The sequence below is a fragment of the Lissotriton vulgaris genome, chromosome 10 (genome assembly GCF_964263255.1).
Source record: "Lissotriton vulgaris chromosome 10, aLisVul1.2, whole genome shotgun sequence".
NCBI lineage: Eukaryota > Metazoa > Chordata > Amphibia > Caudata > Salamandridae > Lissotriton > Lissotriton vulgaris.
The window spans coordinates 62,911,032-62,935,439 of record NC_141698.1 but is presented as its reverse complement, the minus strand read 5'-3'; the positions used below and the strand labels follow the sequence as shown (position 1 = coordinate 62,935,439).

The window sequence follows — 24,408 nt, the reverse complement described above, 5'->3', positions numbered from 1 at the left end:
TGGAAGACATAAGGGAATTTTTAGCACCTCTGCCACTGCGGACGTTAGTTAGACTCTCAACTACAGGCAGTGCTGGGGAGCCCAATGACGTCCATGAAATACGGGGAGCTATGCGAGAAATGGCCTCGGGAAAAACACTGGGACCCTGCGGCGCCTAAGAAAAACAATTCAATGGGCCAGTCCCCTGGTGCCGAGGCCCTCATTGGGGTGAGAGGACGGTGTCGTACGTGCTTCTCCGCACTACCACTACCACACCTTCCAACAGTTGGTGACACCAGGTCCCTAGAAGTGACGGGAGTTCAATGGTTTCAGGGGAGAGGGGGGCTATAGGGGTCCCAAGTCTTGGGAAGCCACTGCAAGGTATATCAGCCAGAGTACAACTCCCAGCAGCACCACACCTGAAACAAATGGTCATCTGGTGCTCCCCCCTTATATATTGTTCAGAGAGTGAGCTACCTATGAAGGGGGGAAATGCTTTGCACCCCCCACTCCTAGGCTGTCCACAGCAATCACCAGTGTAACTCAGGACTTCAGAGCCTAATCAGAGGTCTCCAGGCCCTCATCGTGGGTCACTACGTAGGTTCCTTGAGGCAGCCCCAGCTCAGCAGCTGACAGCGTGTAGTGGAAATCAGCAACTGGTGTTTACCTAAAGTAGCTGCTCTCACCGCAGTAACCTACATAAAGCGCAGTACCACACTGCAGCTCTACTCGATCCTGGGTCTCTCACTGCCCCGAATAGCCTTGCCTCGTTGCTCGCACAGAGGTGTGGATACCCGAAGGCCCTGCTCTCCGAGCTCAACTCTCACAAAGTCAGCGGTGAGAATTCAGGAGGAGACGCCAGTCTTCTCCTAGGAAGCCACTCCCTTTGTGAAGTGGCAATCGAGCCTTGGCCACTCACTAACCCCCAGCCGCACGGGTGCCCGAGCAAAGCACTGCAGACTCCGCTCTGTTGTTATAGCTGCTGTCGTATCAGACAAGATGGGGCCTCATCAGCTCACATTAGGCCACCCTGCGGCAAGAGTCGGTAGCAGCATTGAGCGTGTACCGAGCCTTGCAGGCTATGTCCTCATCCTTTTCCCCCCCCACTGTCTCTTGTCTTCCGGGGAGGGGGGGTCCCTCGCCAGTGTGGGGGAGATCTTTCAAGCAAGGAACGCCAGGATAAGTGTAGATGGGTCCGGAATGGAATGGAGCCTCATCGCGCTGCAACTATCTGTAGAGCCATCTTGCCCACGCCCCCTTAGAAGTATACATTACAACTTACAAATGAGGAGTTAGTGGTGTGCTGTGTGCGGGAGAAGCTCTACCCAGAGCCTTAGCCCCGTCCTTTTCAGACTGGGGGGCGTGTTTTTGACTGAGAACGTCAATAGGTAGAAAGAAAGTCAAAACACTCCCCCCAATCCGAAAAGGACGGGGCTTAGATCCAAAGAAGAACGTCACTGGGACCTTTTCTCCAATGGCTGGCCGCCGTTTAGGAGGCAAACAATTGAGAAGAGGGGCGGGGCTTAACCTCGCTACTCAAAGACATTAAATCTCGCCAGCGAGACTGCGCATGTGCGCAGCCTACGCTAGCCGAGACCTAAAAAAGGAAGGATTGTGCCTGGTAAGAAGGTTAACTTGGCAGGTCAACATGGCAGTTTAAAACTGCACACGGTTGACAGGCAATGGCAGGCCTGAGACACGTTTAAAGGGCTTCTTAAGTGGGTGGCACAATCAGTGCTGCAGGCCCATTAGTAGCATTTAATTTACCGGTCCTGGGCACATATAGTGCACTTTAGTTGGGACTTATAGGTAAATTAAATATACCAATTGTGGATAAGCCAAATTTACTATGTTTTAAGTACAAAGAACCGAGCACATGCACTTTAGCACTGGTAAAGTGCCCAGAGTCTTAAACCCAACAAGAACAAATTCAGCAAAAAGGGAGAGGAGGGATGCAAAAGGTTTAGGAATGACCCTGTTGAAAGGGCCATCCCAACAGAGGGCAGATAGTCAGACCCAAGACCTTCGGGTACCACGCTCCCCTGGCACAATCTGGTACCACTAGGATAACTCTGGCCCAGTCACTCCTGATTTTCTTCAGATATCGGGCAGGAGGGGTAGCAGTGGGAAGAAATACAGAAGTCATGTGCGCCACTCTATGACGAATGGGTCTCCAAGCTTTCCGGCAAATGCCAGTACACAAAAGTGCACGTTCTCTGCGTTGCAAACAGATTTAGCCACGGATCTCGACACCTTCGGATGCGATTGCCATTTGCGATTCTCTAGGCGTTGTTGACTGAGTTTGTCTGCCCTAGTGTTTAAAGATCTTATCAGGTGGTGCACCACCAGGAAAAACTCCTGATGATTTGTCGCTCTAGATAGAGCATCCTGGTACAGAACGATGGAACCCATCCCGCTCTGCCTGTTGCAGCACCACATGGCGGCAGTGTTGTCTGTGAGAACCGGCATCAGCCTGCTTTTGATGTGCACCTGTGCAGTCGTCACAGGCCTTAAAGTAGTGCCACAAACCCAAGCACAAAAGCTGTAAGGATCTCTCACATGTTTGCAACAGTCCCTACAAGGCTACAATCCTGTAGTCTTAGGGGATGATATCCCTTGCACACTGGAAGATTTGAAGGAAATAATTCTCTTCACAAATGATGAAAAAAGAAGAGTGGTGCTCCGGATCCACATCTGAAGGCACACTAAGAAATGAACTGATGCAGCGTGAATGGGTGGCGTTAATATGCGGTTCCGTTCGGAATAGCATTGACAATGAGTTACAGTGCCACCTGCCGGCAGGCAGGTGGCACTGCTTAAAATTTCCCGATCTGGTCTGGCCCTGGGGATGTTAACAAGGTGAAGAATCTGGGTGTTGGTCAGAAATTGCATTTCAGGTGACATCGGTTGATTAGGGGGGCTTCTATATGAAAAAGTAATGTCTCAGGGGGAGAAGAGTTGTGTATATCACCCAAAATAGAAACTAGTGGGACTCATCTTGTGGCAAACCTACTGCCAAGGTGATGAAGTTGCATCCCTTTACCTGTCACAGAACTAGAGTGAACTTATGTGTTGATAGACTTTTGGCGAGATGATGAAGGAGGACCTTCATGTTGGGTATTAAATGTGTTGTTTTGATTGCTAACCACCCATCCTCATTTGCTTTTAGGATTGCGAGGCCTTATGATGTCAGTAATGATTGCTGCTCTCATGTCCTCTCTGACTTCCATCTTCAATAGTGCAAGCACCATCTTCACCATGGACTTGTGGCGGGCCTTCCGAACTCGCGCTTCCGAATGGGAGCTCATGATTGTCGGCAGGTGAAGGACATTCCACTTTTGATTTCATCTTCTGCTCACTTTTCAGCTTTAGTTTGATTCATCACTTCTGTGCATATTTAAAAACTTTTCTTACTTCTCTTGCTCTAAAGTTGAATGTCTGCCCAGATTTCACCGCACTTCTCTCTTAAAGACTGCCAATACTTGCTACTATTAACAAAAGGGGGACTGGAGAAAGTGACACGTGCACCAGCAGTGGCCTTGAGCTTTCAGAACCAACCTCCAATTGATACAGTCCACTGGGAAGTGCCCAATTGAACAAAAAGGCAGTTCGGCCCTGATGCCATGGAGAACACATTGCCATGGACTCACCTGCCCCAAGCTGCCAGCATCGAATCGTTAGATGGTCTTCTGAAGCTGATTTTTTGTGTGCATTCCATGGCGTTTCTGAGCAGCAAAAAATGTAAAGTGGCACTGAAGCTCAGAGAAACGTGTCATGGTGGTCCTTATGAAGTGCTTTTAACAAAACCATTTGCAGTCCTATATTTAAATTAACAGCCAAAGATAATGTAATTTTCCTTCTCAGCAGCTATTCTGTAGAGCAAACACCCTGATCCTAACTATGACTGTTGGGACCATGTAAAGTGGTATTTATGTTAAAAAAAATCTCCTCAAGACAATTCTGTTCCGAAGTGGCATGAGTCACCAGGGCCTAGAGACCCTGTCTCTGATATTAGTAAACATAGAAACACCCATAGCAGTTGTATTCAGTAGAAAAATGTTAACACAGTATTTTGTTCTTATTCACAAAATTCAAAGAAAGCACTCTGGGAAAGTTTTTGTTGTAACACATTCCAGGTTTTTATTAGGGGCCTACTCTTTTAAATTCATTTGATGGCTTCCAGCTCACTGTGACTATTGTTCACAGTTACTGTACTCACCAAGACTGTAACTCATCTACTTCACCTGAATAGCAGACACCCTTTCTCACGAATTCCACCAGTAACTGATTACAATATCCAATACTTCTCAAAACAAAATCAACACATAGGGCCTGATTTGGAGTTTGGTGGGTAGGACACTCTGTCCCAAACGCTTAGTCTGTCCCCCTCATTTAGAGACAGATGGCCTGTGAGCTTTCTATTGATGCAGTCACGTTGATGGAAAGATTCCTCCGACGGCCTGATGGAGATGGGGAAGGGCATTACCCAACCTGCTCTATTTAGGGTGGATGGTGTAATGTCTTTTTTTTCTGTCCCTCCATACTGGACAAAAAAAAAAAGAATGACCCATTAGCTGTTATTTCACGAGGTCATTCGTTTTTTTGTTTTCCAGAAACTAACTCCCGCTTGGGGAGTTTTGTTTCTTAAAAACGAAAAAAGTTTAAAAGTTTAGGGAAAGGTCGTCAAAACTTTGCCATCGATCGACCAAACGCTTTGAACCTAGATGGAAGTCCATCATGGTGGTAGAGATAATACCCTCCGTGACCTTGAAGAACTGACTACTATTGCCAAAGAATAGATCAGGCCCATAATGAATTAAACTGTTCGATCCTATCGGAGATCCTTTGTACCTCTGTGTCCCCTTCTTGTTGACAGACTTGTCTTCGTCTGATTCTGACTCCTATCCTTTGCACCGCCGCATCCTCTTCCTGTTGATTGACTTGTGACCTGGTGATACTGGCTCATACAATTGCCCTTCTGTGTTCTCTTCGTGTTGAATGATGTGCCACTTGATCCTGACTCAGATTATTTGTACCTCCGTGTCCTCTCTTTATGAACTACTTCTCTCCCTCAGGTCCAGTCTAAAGTCCTTTCTTTCTCTGTGCGTACTCCATGTTGAATGATTGGGCTTCATCCATCTCTTTACTGGTTTTCTCTAGCCTCCTTATTTAAAACTGTAGGATATACTTCTTGCACTGATCTTTCTGTCTCAGATACTTGCCTAGGTGTCAGCCTCTTTTGGCACTAATCCATTTCCACCTTTCCCTATGTGATGGCTTTGTGACATTATAAACTCAGACTAGCTCAGTCCTGGATACTTCAGGCTTTAAATGTCAGCTCATTGCCTCTGTTGTCCCTGGCAGGGTTTTTGTCTTGGTGTTGGTAGTCATATCCATTCTTTGGATTCCCCTGGTGCAGGCCAGCCAGGGTGGGCAGCTGTTTATTTACATCCAGTCTATAAGTTCCTACTTGCAACCCCCAGTAGCCATGGTCTTCATTGCCGGCTGTTTTTGGAAGCGCACAAATGAAAAGGTGAGTCACACGCTCCAAATGTTGATAATACAAATTACATTTATTTGTCATGTATTGGGTTATGTGTAATGTTATCATAATTGGAAACATTTAAAGAAGACGAATAATAATCAAAACCATCAAGTATAGATTTTACAGCACACCCTTTCAATTAAACACAGCCTGACCATTAATTCTCCAAGCCCTCATTGGACCTGGTCATGCGTAATCATAAATAGCTTATAAAAAAAGGAAACATGAAGCTTCCAACTCTGACAAAATACACATAAATTTCTCAGAGAAGATGCATTTTTAATACACAACTAAAAATATGCATGTAAGTTTTAACTGCTTGCACATCCTATTAAATACTCAATTATTGGATCAAAACTTGAGAGAACCTCTCACAAAAAAATATTTTTTTTATCACTGACAATGTGGATATTATATGAAAGCGATATCGTGGTGAGCATGGCCAGCTGAAGCAGTAGATAGCTGGGATCTGTTCGGTTTTCAGCTGAGTCCATGCTTCCACCCCCACCTGCCAGGGTATACTGAACCAACCCACTGGTGGTGGAAGTGTATGTTTGATTTAGGATAACGTGCCTCCTAGGAGAGGCAACGATAAGATTTTCCCAACAACCCCTAGGTAGGATATTAAATGTACCTAGGCATGAGTAGGAGTGTAGTTAATTGGTGACAAGCCTTGTGAGCCCACAGATATCACTAATCTGTGGGGAATGTGTAGCAATGCTAAAGACTCTGCTGTGGCTGGAGTTTTGTGGTGGACGCACGAAGAATGGTGGGTCTCCCACAACAGAGCTGGAGCCATTAGGAAGATGCCAAAAGGTAGTCCAGCTTTTTGGACAAGTGCTTCTTGGGCCTGATCAAGACTACTCAGCTGTGGTGTCCCCCAGGGTTCGGCCCTGAGCCCACTCCTATTTAATGTTTACCTTGCTCCACTCTTCACGCTAATTGCCAACTGGGGGATCAAGGCAATTTCATACGCCGATGACACCCAGCTGGTGTTTCCATATTCAGAGGTGTCAGAGACATCCTTTCTGAGTCTGAAGGGGTGCCTACAAGACGTGGCCTGCTGGATGAACACCAATAAACTAAAACTCAATGCCAGCAAGACAGAGGTGATCTTTTTCGGAAAAAGCCCCCCTCCACCATCTGAACTATGGTGGCCGGCAGAGATGGGACACGCCCCCTCTCCCAGCCACTCAGCAAGAAATCTTGGGAGTCCGGTGGGACGACAAGCTGTCCTTTGCTTCACACATCCAGCAAGTGGCAGGTTGCTGCATGAGCAAATTGAGAAATCTTCGCAAGATTCTCCGACTTTTACAAACTAGCTGCCGAAAATCTGTAATCCATGCCACAGTTACTTCAAGGCTGGTTTACGCCAATGGCTTGTATCTGGGCTTACCAAAGTATCTTATACGACAACTCCAAATGGTCCAAAATGCGGCTGCGAGACTTTTAATGAGGATTCCTTACAAACACTCTATCTCTCCGCATCTCCTTTCCTTTCACTGGTTACCAGTGGCAAGCAGAATAAAATTTAAAGCACTCACCCTGGCTTTTAGATCTCTGTTCGGCAACTGCCCAAATTACCTGAAAGCTAGACTACCAAGATACACCCAAGCCCGGTCCCTTAGATCCAACAACAGTGTTCGCATTACAGCCCCTAGAGCAAAAAGAGCCAGGTTAGGTGGACGCACCTTCTCGGCCAATGTGGCGGTACTATGGAATTCGCTACCCCCTGCTCTCCAACAGGCTCCATCCGAAGCATGTTTTAAGCGATTACTGAAAACCTGGCTGTTTGCCCAACCACGCTAGGCACCACGTTAGACTCCAGCTCTTCTACCTAAACGGGCACAACACTGTTGCTATAGCGCCGGGACACCTCCTCGTGAGGTAGCTGTTCGCGCTTTATAAAACTCTGTATTATTATTATTATTATTATTATTATTACTCCTTGTGGTCCACAGATTTTGTCTTTTATATGGTGGGGACATTGATAGGTCAATGGAATTTTTCTTCAACCTCACCTACCCCCATGTGCCCTGGCAAGTTACATCTGGTCTATGTGCATCTACTGTGCCCCATTAGACTGTTTGTATAAGAGGAGATATGGGAGACAGACGGACATAAGTAGTTCATTAAGCTGTCCGTCACAGTTAACAAAATCAGTAAGAAAAATATGGTTCAGGGCCACCCTAATGAATATGAAATAACCACATGGGAAAAGATGCATTTGCGCCCATTTAAAGTCATGTATGTGATCCTTAGTATAAAGATGACTATCGTTTTTTGACACTAGTAAAACAGTGAAAGAGAAGGTAGAGAGCCTATCCAATTGAGAGGTAAAGAATGGAAAAAGGACTTGTAAGCTAGGCCTCCAGGAGACATGTTTTAGAGTGCCAATGGAGTGACGATCCAGATGAGATGGAGCAAATGCAGCCGTTAAAAACTGTGTGATTGAGAGTATAGTGCAGTTGGAGAAGTAGTCGTAATGTACTCCAAGGATCATTGAAATGAGGTGCTTCAAGCAGCGATCCAGAAAAAAAGAGATATTGTTGAAAGTCAAAAGTCTTCTCTTGTTTCCGGACTTAAGTCCAAACACCCTGGTGGGGAAGAAGACTCTACACACCTGGGTCTGTGGGTGGGTTAAGTCTTCTCTGGGGGTTGGGACGTAGATGTAGTGGGGATCTAACCCTATTGTTTTGATGTTTTAATTTGAAGTCTAGCTACTGACAGTTTTAGCTGTCAGGCAGACCTCATGTCAGCACAAGATACAATACACACTGTATATCGTATCAAAGGCCGAAACTGAGTTGAGGTCAGTCACTTTAGATATTAGCTGATTTTGGTAAGTCCCTTTCAAGTTTTGGCTTGCTAAATGGTTCATCACATTTTAGGACCAGCCACGAAATTTCCTGGAAGTGTACATTTACGGTTACAGTTTTGCCGGTAAGTTCAAAAGTAACTTGTCTCTATGACAGCAACAAATGAGTGCATCAAATAGAGCAGGGAAGAAGGGTAGGCAGAACGACCATCAGTGGCTGGCGAGAATCAATAGTGTGGGTCATATATGGCCAACTGCAGTATGGTGTCTACCAGCTGCACCAGACATGATAAAACATGAAGGTGAAGCCAGCAAAGTGAGGGTGAATCAAGACCAATGTATGGACTACGGAGGGTGGGCAGGGGGCAATCACACAGACAACTAAGGTTGAACAGGAGAGGCTGGAGGCAAGCACAGAGACAATGGAGGGTGGGTGGGAGGGTTTTGTGGCAAGCACACAAACAACAAAGAGTGGATGGGCTGCAGGCAAGTAGGCTGACAATGAAGGGAAGGCAAAAGGGTATGGGGCAAGCGCATGCACAACGGAGTTGGTGGAAGGGGCTGGGTAAGTATACAGACAACAGAGGGTGGGCATGAGTGGCTGGTGTAAGCACACAGACAATGCTGGGTGTGGGGTAGGTGCTGTGGAAAGTAAACAGACAAGCACACAGTCAACAAAAGGTGGAGCTGGAGTAAGTACTCTAACAACTGAGGTCTTAGTGCCGGGTCTGGGCAAGCATACGAACCACAATGGATGGGCAAAACAAATCTCGGGGAGGAACACGAGGGAGAAATACACGCGGGAGACAGGTAGAAAAGACACACTCTTATAGTGCTTACCCATAAAGAAAACAAGCATTTGCGATGCAATAGGTCTCGCAGCATTAAAGTTTGAGTTATTGGCATTGTGTATGACAATGCGTTGCATAAATTTTTTAGCATACTTTGAATTGGTGAGCACTTTGAGTGTGTGCAAGAGTGCTGTTGCTCACAGCTGTTATTATTCACGCAGCTCTAATGATGCACCTCACGCACGGGGCTGACGCAGTTATTATTCACAAAGCTCTGACGCTCTGATGATGCACCTCATGCACGGGCTCACAGCTGTTATTATTCACGCAGCTGTAATGATGCACCTCACCACGGGGATTACACACAGGTACGTTCATTTTTTGTTTTTAGGCGTGTGGAGAGCAAGTGATTTCCCCAGAATCACACGATGTTGATCCACCTCAAGACACCAACCGGTTCGCCAGTTCCAAGATCGGCAGGTTGTGGTTGCTGCCGTGCAATATGGCTAAAAAGTAGATACACACCACAGCACTATTGTTGCTGGGTCTGCTTCCCAGGAGATAGGAGATGTCGCGCGCACGCTCTGCATTTACAATGCAATAGGTCTCGCATTTGCGAGAGTTTATGCTATTGGCATTGTAAATGGCAATGCCTTTTATTTATTTGTTTAAAAAACCAACACATTAATAAAAGGCATTGTAATCTACAATGCCAATAACTCAAACTCTAGTAAATGCGACACCTGTAGCATTGCAAATGCTTGTTTAATTTGCTGGTAACTTTGGCGAGGCTTGACAAAGCAACAGAAACCCTGGCAGACAATTTGGTTTTGCACTGTAGCCACTATTAAAACCATGCTCAACCTTGTCTTGTCTTAAACTTTAGTTTTTTTCAGGAAATGTCATTGATTTCTAAGGATGTATGTTGGATCTTATGGTACTGGTTTGATAACTATCAAGTGTCCTGAAATCCATTGCCCCTACATTTCGAAGACGGTGACAGTACCTCAAAGCATTGTAGGCCAAGAAGGACCAGGACAGCTAAACATGCTCCAGCACCCTATTCAGAAGCAGAGAGGGTGCTACTGCAGCTATCACAAGGACCCTTCACCTCATTTTGTTTTCAATGTGGTATAGAGGACAACTGCCCCGGTGCCCAGTTCACAATTGCAAACGTTGTTGCAGGACAGCAAGTACCCACTGAAAATGTGGGGGAAAATAAATGTACCTCACTGCCTTTGAGCACAGCGGTGGACTAACCCATAACACCACTGCCCTTGGAAAGGACCATGTCTACCCTACCCCCTCCTCCTTTTAGGAGCAGATAGCACTGAAGAGGCTACACAGTTATGGAAGTTGCTTGAATACATGAGTTTTCAACTCCGGAGAAGGTTGGATCCTGGTGATCTGGGCTTGGATTCGAGTCCTGAGTCTGCATATCATAACTATGCAGGCAGTGATCAAACATCTACATCAGCTACTCCAGGAACTCAGCATGAGCAATAACACAAATGCCATTAATAATTACGCGAGCTGTGAAGTGCCAATACCAAGTATTTTTTTCTGTACAACATACCTGCCTTCCTTTATTCTTTACAACCCACACGTCTACTTCTTCCTCAAATTCTAGCAAGCAACCCAACCTGCCTTCACTTTCCTTCCACTCTGCTCATTCTTAATATCCTTTCCCAAACTTTTGTCCTAGATTTCTGTTTTTCTGCCCCCTGTACTTCATTTGAACTCGCACAAAGCTCACTGGTGGCTTCTTTGAAGATTACACCGTTTCAAGCGCTACAGGACATCCATAATGGTTTGGAGTTTACTGCGCTTTGAATCCTCTCATTCCAATCAATCTGCCTCGTTTCCCGGGCTTCTCTATTTCAATCATGCCCCTCCATTTTCTCCACATTAAGTTTGTCGAGTCCAGGCCTTCATTCCCGCAAGATGGTCTCAAGGGCACCCGGGGGGGCGCTGGGCATAATTTGGGTGTGGGGGTGATTGTCCCTCCTCAGATGACACTGCGCAGCACGGCTCTAGGCGCTGCTTGGGTGAGGGCAGTTCTCTGGCTATTTTCTTTTCCTGACTACAATCACAAGCCGCCAGAGGGAGCTCCGATGCGATTAGCCCAGCAGTCAATAGATTCATCTAAACCCACCAGTCACTAGATTAATCTCACCATAAGTGAGGTTAAAATGGCCGGCCCTCATATGACTGAGGAAGGTGCCCAGTGAGTCCCGAGAACTTCACTTCGACCTGCTGAAGGAAAAGAAGATCTATTAACACAATCACACAACTACTTTTGTAGCACTGAGTCCCGAGAACTTCACTTCGACCTCCTGAAGGAAAAGCAAATCTATTAACACAATCACACAACTACTGTTGTACCTGTGGAAAATACCGAGAACTGCCTCCGAGTCAATCACTGGCCTCAAACTGTCATCGGAACAGCAGTCTGCAGAGAACTGCCCTCACCCAAGCAGCGCCTAGAGCTGCGCTGCGCAGTGTCATCTGTAAGGAGCTAGCCTTCCAAACATGGGGAAGAGACAGGGGAGGAGGGCGCGCAGCTGCCTTCAAAGAGAGCCCTGCCCCTTCAGGAGACAGAGGAGGGACAATCACCCCCACACCCAAATTATGCCCAGCGCCCCCCAGGGTGCCCTTGAGACCATCTTGCGGGAACTGGAGATGTGGAATTCTGTGATTAAAGTCGTAAGAGATGTGGCGCTAGCCCTGCAGACTGTGTGCTCTGTTGGCAGGCATCTCTTTGAAATGTACAGATGGGGGCAGCAATGAGCTTCAGAGGGGTCTGCTGGTGGCAACACAGAACAGATCACACCCACCTTCTTGCCGCGACTGAGGCACAACATTTCTGTGATTAAAGCCCTAGCAGGTGGGGTGCAAGCACTCTGGACCCTGTACAGAGTCACAGGCTCTGCTTGCTGGAAACTTTGTGAAATATACAGATTGTGGCCACAATAAACTTCAGTGGTGTCTGCTGGCTGGCTGGCTTTAAAGTGCGTCCCGTACAGCAGCACTGGCCTTTGACAAACTACTTTTAAGCATTTCAATGTTAACTTTCATCTCGGGGATGGGTCAAGGTGAATGAATTCCAACGGAGCACGTCTACTTATGAAAACCGAACAGAATTTTGACACTGAATTATATTTTGCGCCGGTCCTGAATATCTCAAAGAAAGTGTGCGCGACTTATTTAACTGTCTTTGAATAAACGCGAGATTCACTGCAAAATTGTCATTTTTTTCCCACTAGACTTGAAATGTTGCCTTCAATTTTTACAGGTCGCATACTGCAATGTGGAGAAAGAAGCCGTTCCTGGGCTCATTTGCATACCCATAATGCCATAGTGTGCAACTGCTACTTTGGGCTGGGTTATTCTGTTTAATTGTGCTCCTGCTCGTGCAGTGATATGTTTGTAAGTTGGGGATGGAAAGCACAGAGTCCATGAACAGTGGGCCTTCCTCTGCAAAGTCACCCTTGGTGTAAAATATTTCGACATGAGACCTTTATATAGCGCGCGTCGTAGTGAAAACTTTTAGTTCGCCAGCATTGCATTATAGCGTCTGGAGTTTCCTCTCGCAGGTGTCCAGGGACAACACTGCAGCGACTCGAGGCTGCCGCAGCATCTGAGGGGGGCTTCATCAGAGCAACAGCGAAGGGTTTCCGGCTACACTACAATCACAAGCCGTAGCTCCGATGCGATTTGCCCAGCAGTCAATAGATTAATCTACACCCACTAGTCACTAGATTAATCTCACCATAAGTGAGGTTAAAATGGCCGGCCCTCATATGACTGAGGAACTTCACATCGAGTGAAACCTTCATTTCTGTCCACCTCACCTTATTAAGAAATAAAGATTATATCAAAGTTACCTTGGCGGGGCTTGCTTGTGTGCTTCCCAGAGAGACAGGAGATTGGGAAGCGCGCGGCCGGCGCCGATCGCTTTCCAGACCGTGCTCGTGACATCTCCTGTCTCCTGGGAAGCAGACCCAGCAACAATAGTATCGCGCCTGCGCGATGGCATATGGCTTCGCCATATGCATCGCAGGCGCGAGACCTAAAAATAGATCCTGAAAAAGTGAGTGGTGGAAGGAGACAGTATTGCATCTGTGCATCAAGAAAGGAACAAACACATGAAGAGGTAGGAAGTCCATGGAAGCTGACGAATAAGAAGAAGCTATTTGGGGTTCCTAAAAGAGGCCAACAATTTAAAAAGGGTAGACAATATTTTATATCCATAGATTTGATGATAGCACGCTCCTTTATCCTCCAGAATTGGACAACTGATATGACCCCAACAGTCCAGGGCTGGAAGAGCAAAATGCTTGGCACTATGAATTTTGAGGAGGCATTTGCAAAGCATGGGTGGGGTGGGGCTTAAAAGGTTTAATGACACATGGCAATACTTGGAACAAAGTTAAAGGGTTTTCAAATCTCTACACTGTATTACAAAGGGATGGCCTCTCACTTTATATCATAAATGCACTAGAATTTGGCCTTTCAGTTTATATTATTAATATACCTAAATTTAGCAATAGGTTAGTGGAGCTAGAGTTGAGCTATCGAAAAGTTGTTCTGACTCTGCATCTACTTTATGTATTGCACTTTATACTGCACTTTAGACGTATGAATATACTTTTTCTTTAAGGCACTGTAATGTATTAGGAATGTGATTGGACATTTATAATACGGCTGGAGAATCAAGTACAACTGTTGCATTTTAAATCGCCTATTTGCACAGATAATGATCTACACATGAACATGAGTTATTTTTATAAGTCATTCTCCTGTATAAGGAAATTTAGATGTAATGTTCTGTTCTATTTGAAGAAGCTTACAGTATTTATTTATTTCTACTCAATAAAAAAAATGGAAAAAAAGAAGCAAATAAGAGTGATAATCAAGCCAACCAATGGTAAGCAATGGGTGACCCCTAATATCCCTGTAAAGTAATAAAAGGTCCCACTTGAGACAGAGCAAGCCTTGTCTTAGGTGAGGCCTTAAAAAGTTTGAAGATTTGTTAAATATATTTTCTGGGGATCATTTTTTAAAGCTGAGCTACAAAAAACCTTTGATTTCGCTAAAAAAAAGTGATTCAAACAATTGTCAAAAACATTCAGCATTGTTTAAAAACGTATATATTTTATTTTTAAAAAGTGAGAAATTATTTTAAGTTACAAAGTAACAATTTAAAAACATGTGCAGAGCTTCTGAAAAATGCACATAATTTACTTAAAATCTGCCAGTATACTATGAAAAACAAGCAATTACTCCACAAAGTGTGCATTATACCATGATGTATGTATATGGAGGGAAGATATGAATACGTAAAGTGCTGTATAGGTACAGAATGTTGGTAAGGAGGAGGATGCAAGCAAGGGGACACACTTGCACCATGCATACTTGTATGTCATGCGTTACTCCTCAGGACTCTCGCAAGAGGGGACTCAGGCACTTCCAACTGGGTGGCTGAGAAGAACTTCTGGTGGAGGGCATCTTGTGGATGTATTCTAAACTCTTTTTTTTTTAAACAAAATGTTTCAACAATGTACAATTAATGTATAATAGTCAATTTAGTTGGGAAGTTTAAAAAGTCTGTTTAATTGGGAAGTTTTAAAGCTCCCACATCTTCGAAGTTTGATGAATTCTTGGAAAAGATGTGCAGAATTCTTTGAAAATGTTTGCTTCATTGTTTGGAGAAAAACAGATTAGTCATCTGAGTAAAAGTGTTTAGAAATTTGAATGAATAAGTGATGCCTACGATAGACCAATGCAAACTGATATCTTCGACCAGAATGGGAGAGATACCTATTGACTTAAGAAGAAGGGATTCTCGAAGTCAGCATATTCACACTCAAGGGACCATAGCCATGATAGCAAGTAAGGTCGGAGGTTTAAGATCAGTGATGCACAGAGCTGAAATCATGATTCCTCTTTTGCCTTTGCAGGGTGCATTCTGGGGCCTGGTAATTGGATTGGCAGTGGGTGTCATCCGGATGGTTTTGGACTTTGTCTACACGCCCCCACTGTGCCACGAGTCTGACAACCGGCCAGCCGTTGTTAAATATGTCCACTACCTTTATTTCTCCATGCTGCTTGCCCTGCTGACCATTATAATTGTGGTGGTGGTCAGCCTCTTCACAGAAGCCCCATCTAAAGAAATGGTAAAAACATATTGTTGTGTGATTGTTTAGTAAAATGTGGGACGTGATTGGGCGAGTGTCTATCTGCTATTGTTTTAAAAAGTAAGAGCACTGCTTTAAACATTGCTTAGATGACCAGTGACGAGGTGAATCTTATTCTGCTAGATTATGATTCGATGATGGCCTCTTACATTTGTTACAGTCAACATAGCCATGACTCAGTCTGCAGCCTGGTATTGTACAAGTGTCATCCGAAAAAAATCAGCAACAAAAATTGAGCTATGCATCCAACTTGATACACCACTTCCACCTAGCCATATTGCACAGCACCACCAAGTAATGGTGTCTCGCAACATTATCATCAACTAATATCCGTAACAGTAAAAAATCCTACTATTATGCCATGGTCCTTGTGTAACAAAAGCACTACCATTCAGCCAGAGGACAGTATTTCATTGCACAATCATTATGGGTATTGGTGAGTAACATACATCACAACTATTGAGCTAAAGGGCAGATTCACACAACTGTGCCACAGAGTCATGCATTGCAGAGCACAACAAATGCATCACTGGGTTGTCATGTCACAGCACAACCATTGAATCATGCCTCTGAGATCAAAGAGTAGCATCATCAATCCTTGGTCTAATATCCTGGTACGGACTAAAGTAGGAAAAAGAGGAGGGAACTAGATCTGTAATGCATGTTTAAGAGCTAGGTTTTCAAAGTTCTTCTGAATCCCAAATAACTGGAATTTGCCCTAAGCGCATCAGGCAGTAAGTTTCAAAGTTGGGGGGCACAGAAGGACTAAACCCTTTCCCCGCTCTGGCTTTCCATACCGTAGACACCTTGAGCAAGTTTATTGCAGATGATCAAAGGCTTCGACTAGGACAGTATCTCTACATCCTATTCACAACAAATTTTGGGATGCAATTATCTAAGGCTTGGAAAATAAGATAAAGAGCCTTAAATTTGATTTGTTCGGCGATTTGGAATCAATTGAACTTGGTCAGGAAGGGGCGTGCTGATGAAAACACAGTGCATTTTAAAATCAGTGGAGTAGCGATGTTTTGTACCACTTGCACCTATTGACCAGGTATTGAGGTAGGTTAAGGGAAAGCCCACTGGAATAGTTCAATCTGGACATAATGGATGCTACCACTGACTTTTTCTCTTCCTCCACTAAGAAGGGGAAATGCAGGATAACATAACCACGGATATCTGATTAGCTAGCATGAGATCGCCTACTATTTTCGTACCCAGACTCTTTACAACAGTGGAAGGAGCTGGACAATTTCCCAATTGACTTGGACAATATGTTGCTTGGAATAGACATGGATAATATGCTGCTTGCCATAAATTGGAATTTCCATTGACCATTAGTGCCTCTGTTTTTTCCACATTTAGTATGAGGTGTTTTGTACCCATCCATTCTCAAATAAAAATCATGACATGTTGAAAGGCCTCAAGAGTTGCAGAGCTATTATTTAGCTTCAGTAGTATCTGGGAGCCAATGGTTTTGCGTGAAAACTAGGTTTACAGTTTGTTTGCTGTTGGACAGAAGCAGATCAGGGCAGTGCCATCCACACCTGCCATAGGCTACATGACACAGCACTAACAATGATTCCAGTTCTGATATCATACTGTGCTAGTGTTAGGCCATGAATACAATGACATTAAGTAACACTATCCAATCATGGGAGGAGAAACACGCAGCAAGAACTTCAAGCCATTGCCCGGGTATCCTGCAGCACTAATATCAAACTATTTTTTGCACACATTGCTACTATGAAGCCAGGATTCTGACAACAAGCAGTACTAACATCCAGTTATGCCTACGTTAGCACGCAATGCAGTTACAAAGTCATGGATCAGTGGCTTCCCATGCTTAGCGCTACAATCCTGCCATAGGTCTAGTCACTCGCAGCGGTATAATCAAGCAATGAGTTCAACACTAATGAACACTATGACTGAGACATAGGCCCAGTAGCACCCAGTGCTACCAGGGAGCCACAAGTGTGAGAGTGAAATACAACATTAGTCTGAATCCGGTAGCACCACTATTCTGGTCTCCATTACTCTACATCATTAGCATCGAGTAAAAGATCCAACAGCATACAGTGCTGTCACTGAGCAATGAATGAGATAGAGCAAACCACTACGAATCGAGCCCTTGATCTTGCAGCTTACCAAATACCATAAAAGTGAGTGCCGCGCCACACTGCACTCATAGACGGATAATGGATTTAACTGTACATTGCACTCTAGTTAAGACATAGATTTGGTAGCGCATAGCTAACAAATGATCAGGCCAATGGCAAATAGTAGGCCTAGCTGCCGAGTCCCACCTAGTGCCTGTAGGAACTGTGATAGGCTAGCTGAGAACGCAGCCATCAACAGAGCAAGAAACAGGACCCGCTCTGTAAAGCGCTGATCGTACACCACCACAGGGTACAAGACAATTCTCAGAACTGTGATCACTCCAACATCTCGTAGGTCTTGTATCCACAAACAAGACCTGCATATCGACTGACGAAGAGTAAGCAGCACAGATGAGGCACAGCCCAGTTCTTCCTTGCATATATCCAAAGGTTTATAAAAGCAGTTTCAGCCTGCAAAGCAGTTTCAGCCTGCACCCATGTAGCCTGGAGGATGATGTAAAGGTCTGCCAAAAAGAAAAAGGTTAGACATGATCTCTGTCTCCCTTATACCTTTCCTTGCCCCAAGGATACAGGCATAGGAACCTTCTGTAAATTAAGGATGCACTCCCAGTAGGGATATCCACCCCATAGTGTTCAGCTTTTTGCACAGAACTGAAACCTATATATGCAGAGGGAAGCTAAACAAGGCAAGTACACTCTGATATAGGGCTTGCACATCTTGTATTTTTTCACTGGTGCCATACAAAGAGCTTGCACAAATTAAAAATACTTTTCTGAACCGCTCCCAAAATGCATACTTCCATGTGGTATTGTGAAAAGTTCACCTTAGTATGAAAGGAAGGTCCTGAAGAGGAAACAAGACTATAAAAGAGGACACACCGCTGGCCTACTGTATGGTTTAAATCGATGGCCGGTGCAGCATCCAGCTTATGGTTGGTACAAGTCCTTTGTGGCACGTGAACAGATATCTATTAAGATATGTCTTTCAGGTAAGGCTTCCTGACACCTCCTGTCCTCAGCTGGAACTCCTTTTCAGCCTTTGACAATTATGCCACACTTAGCTATAAACATAAATCCTACTCGTCCAGTGTCCCAAAACAGACATTCAAAAAGGTGTGCCCAACCTTGTGGCTATGTTGATTCACTTTTTATTTCAACTGCAGCTCTCCCAGTGTTTTTAACAACACTATTGTAAGGTTCCTCCTGAAACACAACGTGTTCTATATTGTCTCCTTGTTAACCATATATTTACTACCAAACTTTACTTTTTGGAGAAGATCTCAGAGACTTACTGACACTACCCAGCCTGCATTTGGGACTGATCATGCTACACGAAGTGCACTGATGTGATCTGTGTTTAAGTCTTCATGGTCCACAAACAGCCTGGTTTCTGCTCTCCTCACTGTGGAGGACATCTTCATAGACTTTGCCGAAACTGAGGGCTTCATTATTCCTCTGGAACAGGATGATTAATGTCACTAAGGGTTTCCAGGACTACCTGGAAGACGCAACACATTGGTGCCTCAGTGGCCTGGTTCAGATGCCTGTGTTGCTCAATGTGTATCTATGATGGAGAAGGACATAATGTGCAAATATAAATAATGTTCCAGCAGTCTGCTTAAAATGCACAGATTTATACTGCCTCTTCCTGCATTGAATCACAGAAGATGAGCTATCCACCCACAGCCATGCATGGAACAGCTTCAGATAAATACTGGCAACATTAAGCTAATGTTACTGGATCCTATGAGCTGCCAGTGGCTGCACCAGAGAGCTCAGGATTCCAATGATCATCATGGTCAATGTTCTTCCAGAGGGTAAGGTTGGTGAACTCCAAGGGATGCAATAGGTAAGCTTGGGGTTCCATGGATATTCATTGTCAATGTCCTTCCTCAATGAATGATTAGTGGATCCCAAAGCTGCCAGTGGCTGCGCAGGTTGAACTCAGGATGCAACTGATCATCATGGTCAATTTTCTTCCTAAGTCAGAGGTAACCATCCTCTGTGTACCACTTGAACATGAGGTCCTAGATTTCAACTATGGACAAAATGGGCACTACTATCTCCGGTTAGTCCAGGGGTACACTTGCCTGGATCTGTTTACTAATTTAAAATCATTAGCCAATATTTCTGCCTCCAATCACTGTGGGATTGTGCACACAAAATGGCTAACACCTGGACAAATATGAACACTCCAGCTAGTCTACAATGTGATTGCTCAAATGTAAAGACATGTTTCTTCCTCTTACATAAATCACTAACACACAAACCTGCATTGGCTTCTAATAAGGTACAGAATTCAGTTTAGATTACTCGTTATATTCTATCATGTTTTGCAATGAGTTGGGCATCCGTAAGTTGGGAATGTTGATGTTTTGTAGTGCAAGTGATCATTATGCCTTTCAATCTGAGGCCCCTGCCTGCTCGCCACACATAGATCACAAATGCAAGTGTTCAGGGGCCTTGCACTTGCAGTGCACGACCCAAGGTATGACACACTTTCCTAAGAGACGAGGTGAGACTGAGCCATCGCTCTATTAAGGATAACATGCAAGTCCCATCATCACTGTTAAGGGGTTTAGCACCAACATAAATGTGAAAGTTGTATCCTTCATTTATTTCTACAGCATTACGATGCACAGTATGAACAGTTTAAAGTCTTGAATAGTTTGCAGGTAACCAACAGGCTTAAAGATACAGTATGAACATTTCCATGGCTTACTGTGCATCGCTGGTACACTCATGATCTGTGAACAAAAGCCTAAAAAGGACTTGCACATGTGTAAACACACACAGGCAACTGAAAAGCGAAGGTTACAGTTCAATCCACAGTCCGGTAAAGATCAACACATCCACTAGGCAGGGAAACATACAATAAAGACCTGGAGAAATCTGATGTTTAGGAAGAAAATAAGGTGGTCTCCGAGCACTTAGGTTAAACAAAATGCTCTCACAGTTAAAAGACCTTCCCACTTTCTATTGGCAGTCCCATATGTACTTGAGAGGCAGGACTAAACGTTTTACAAGAGGAAGCTGTAAATGTTGGCCCACACACGCTGTATGAACGATTCACATACCTTTATTTGTAAGGAAGTAACATAGACATCTTTCCTGAAGTCTTTTCTTGCTTTCCCTTTAAGGTCAGCCGCCTAACATGGTTCACCCGATACGATGAACTTCCCAAAAAAACAGAAGAACCAACTGGAGAAGGATCACCCACAGACAAAAGCAATGGACTCGCAGTTTCCAAGAATTTGCCAAGCACAACTGAAGTGAATGCTGAATATGGCAGTACTACTGATTCTACTAACCCGATTAGCCCCCAGGGTAGTTCAAGCAATAGCGGTAAGTTACTGAAGCATGCTCTAGAAAGTCTCAATAAGATACTTCCCTTGTTTAATAATTAATGGTTCTGCCATTATCAGGTAGAATTTGCTTTCATTGTCTCGTACTGATTGATTAAACCAAATTTCCTAAACTACTCTATTAAGGTTGCACCTAACAATAAGTAATACAATAAAAAAGAATCATCTTTAAAAAACTGTTGTTCCTGCATTCTAGACACTTATTCTAGTCAAGATCCTACCTAAATAATGTGTTCCTGCAGTCTGTTGCTTACCCAAACAAAAAAATGTCTATCTTCTTTCCTGTCTGTGCCAGCACTGCAGAGCTTTGTTCAGATGGGGTCAGAAGGGCCGCATACCACTTTGGAGGTAGGCAGGGTAAAAACACAGTGCTCCTCTCTTTATTACTGAAATACTAATTTGCTTGTCAGAATACTTTAGTACTGCCGATGCAGAATGCATGGACAGCCTGTGTGTTGGAGTTACACGGCCTAGCAATTGCACAAGAAGCATAGGATGGGTTTGCGCCTCACTGTTCTCAGTGGGATTTATTCTAGCTTCTGTGCAAATGTGGTGAGACTGGTAGCAGAAGTGTGAATATTAGCACAGCATATAGCCTATTGAAAGCATAAACCCAACAGAATTCCTACCCACCTTTTCCCAGAGGGCCCTCGAAGCCATTCTGTCATTCCGCCTAGAACTGGTTTCCTAATAAATGCGCGATCGCTTATCAAACACAATGTTGCCTTCCACGAATTCGTGGAAGAGAGACTGCCGGATTGGGTCTTTATTACGGAGACTTGGACTTCGGATTCCTCCGGTCACGATCTACTTTTGGCCATTCCTGATGGCTATTCTCTCCATAGGCAGGACAGACTATTGCGTAGAGGTGGAGGAATTGCCATCCTCTTTAAATCCTCCCTTTCCTGCACTATTAAACCCCTATCAATGCCTCAAGATCGCTTTGAGGCACTATATTTCTGCATTCTGTGTGCTCCATCTGTCTCTTTCACTGGGATACTTATATACAGGCCACCTGGCCCTAGGCCAGCTTCTCCGCGGATCTACTTAGAATCCTCGAACCCTATATTGGAAAACCCTATCTCTCCATCTTGGGTGACTTCAATTTCCATCTTGATGAAGTCAACTCAAAGGATACCCTGACATTAATCGAGTCACTCGGAGCCTGTGATCTCGTTCAGCTGGTGAGCAGCCCAACACACAAGGCTGGCCATATTCTGGATGGGGTATTCTCTAGTGATTTAAGACTATCTACTGGCCCCCCTTTGCCGCTGGTCTGGACAGACCATTTTGCAGTGCCGCTGAAACTTGCTCTCCCTGCCTTGCCCTCAGGGAACCAGGTCGCCACTACATTTGCTCTTAGGAGAAACTTTAGAAACATCACGGATGAGGCTCTTGCTTCCCATGTTCGGGCCTCGGAGTCCTTCTCCTTGAAAGAGGCGGATGAGGCAGCTCAAGAACTTATGGATTCTGTCACCAATGCAGTTGAAAAGCTTGCCCCCGCCTCCCTCCGCTATGTAGCCCGGCAGAAGCCTACTGCACCCTGGTTCTCCGAACATCTGAGACTTTTAAGGCAGGGGTGTAGGAGCAGCGAGAGAAGTTGGAGGAAATCGTGGGATCCGAAGGATCGGTAGGTTCATAAGTCCGCTCTGCGGGAGTACAAATAGAGAGTGGTAATGGAAAAGCAGGAGTATTTCTCCAATCTTACAAGTTCCCTAACTTCATCCAGGGAACTTTTTAAAATTGCTGATTCATTATGCTCTCTTCAACTCCCTGATCCAGTGGTTAGTTCTCAGGATCTCTGCAATGACATCTCGGACTTCTTTCACAGCCAAATTTCGGACATTCATATCTCCCTAGAAGCCCAATGCCACTCTCTGGATGAGGATGTCCCTCCTGCCATAGCCAGTTTGGATACTCTGGGTGAAGGCCCTTCCGAACTATTCACGCAATTTCCATCACTGTCTTTGGAAGGACTGAACCTCCTACTTGATAGGACCAAATCCTCCTCCCCAATGAATCCCCTACCGCTTAAAAAACTTAAAGAGTGTAGAAACAGCATTCTTCCGCCTATGCTGGAAGTCATGAATAGGGCCATTGTCCAGGGTTCTTTTCCACCAGTGTGGAAGAAGGCTATTGTGAAGCCTCTCCTCAAAAAACTGTCTTTGGATCCTGGCCTTCTTAAAAACTTCAGGCCTATCTCATTGCTCCCTGCCCCGGCAAAAATATTAGAAGCACACCTCAACACTCATCTTTCCACCTTTCTTGAGACTAGTAAGTACCTTGATAACACGCAGCACGGATTCAGAAAACATCACAGTACTGAATCCGCTCTCACTGTTGTGGTAGACAACATTCGCCGCAAAGTGGACAGTGGCCAAACCACAGTACTGGTCCTATTGGATCTCACGGCCGCGTTCGATACCCTGTCTCCCGCCATCCTAACATCTCGGCTTAGGGAGGCAGGGGTCACTGGGCCGGCCCTGAGTCTTCTTAACTCCTTTCTCCATGGCAGAGAACAGAGAGTAATGCTTGGAAATTTCCTCTCCCCTGCCAAGTCATTGCAATGTGGGGTGCCACAGGGGTCGGCCTTGAGTCCGACCCTGTTCAATATCTATGTGGCCCCCCTTGCTAGACTAGTAAGATCGCAGGGGATGGAGGTGGTGTCTTACGCAGACGACACCCAGATCATGGTATCAGTGGCTCACTCCTCTGTCCGTACATCCGCCCTTAGCTTTAGGTCATGCATGCAGCATGTGGAAGATTGGATGATCATCAACTCCCTAAAGCTAAACGGCGACAAGACAGAGGTCTTGGTCTTCGGGAAAGACCAAGATGTTTGGTCGAGCGAGTGGTGGCCTTCATCTCTTGGCACCTGCCCCACTCCCTCCCAATCAGCCAGAAATCTCGGTGTTGTCTTTGACACTTCACTTTCTATGACGCTCGAAGTGAATAGGACCGTGGCCACGTGATGGGGTGTTATTAGGATCCTAAATAGAATTCGTAATTATCTCTCCCTCCAGGCGCGCAAACAGATCGCAGTCGCTCTTGTTGGCTCCAGGCTCGATTATTGCAACTCTTTGTATGTGGAGTCCAACAAGGGCCTCATTCATCGACTGCAAATCGTGCAGAATGCTGCAGCGCGCTTTGTTCTGGCCCTTCCTATGGCATCATCGGCCACGACTGCTAGGAGAGACCTTCACTGGCTTCCTGTCCAGTATAGAATCTTTTTTAAGATCCTACGTCTTACATACAGAGCACTTGCGGCTGGCCCTGATGACGCACTCGGTACCCTGCTCATCAGCTATGTTCCAACAAGATGTCTTCGATCGGCCGGGCTACTTCAACTTGTAGTGCCCCGTACTAGGCTGACCAGATGGGGAGCAAGAGCTTTTTCTGTCGCCGCTCCTCAGCTCTGGAGCTCTCTTCCAATTGAGATTAAAACCTTACCCTCAATTGATTTGTTTAAAAAGGCCCTTAAAACGTGGTGCTTTATTAGAGCCTACCAATGAGAGAATGCTGTTTGATCCGGCGAGCTGTATTATTTGAAGTAGGCGCCTTGACGCCCATTGGGCAAAGTTTGCGCAGGA

General features: G+C 45.0%; 1 protein-coding gene across 1 annotated transcript in view; it reads left to right on the top strand.

The window, feature by feature from the left end:
- SLC5A11 (solute carrier family 5 member 11) overlaps positions 1-24,408 on the top strand; it is a 162,055-nt gene that overhangs the window by 111,265 nt on the left and 26,382 nt on the right. Inside the window, exons 12-15 of the mRNA XM_086940471.1 lie at positions 3,149-3,299; positions 5,344-5,512; positions 15,097-15,312; positions 20,594-20,798. Coding sequence (XP_086796597.1) covers positions 3,149-3,299; positions 5,344-5,512; positions 15,097-15,312; positions 20,594-20,798 — 741 coding nt within the window. The remainder of the gene's footprint in view (positions 1-3,148; positions 3,300-5,343; positions 5,513-15,096; positions 15,313-20,593; positions 20,799-24,408) is intronic.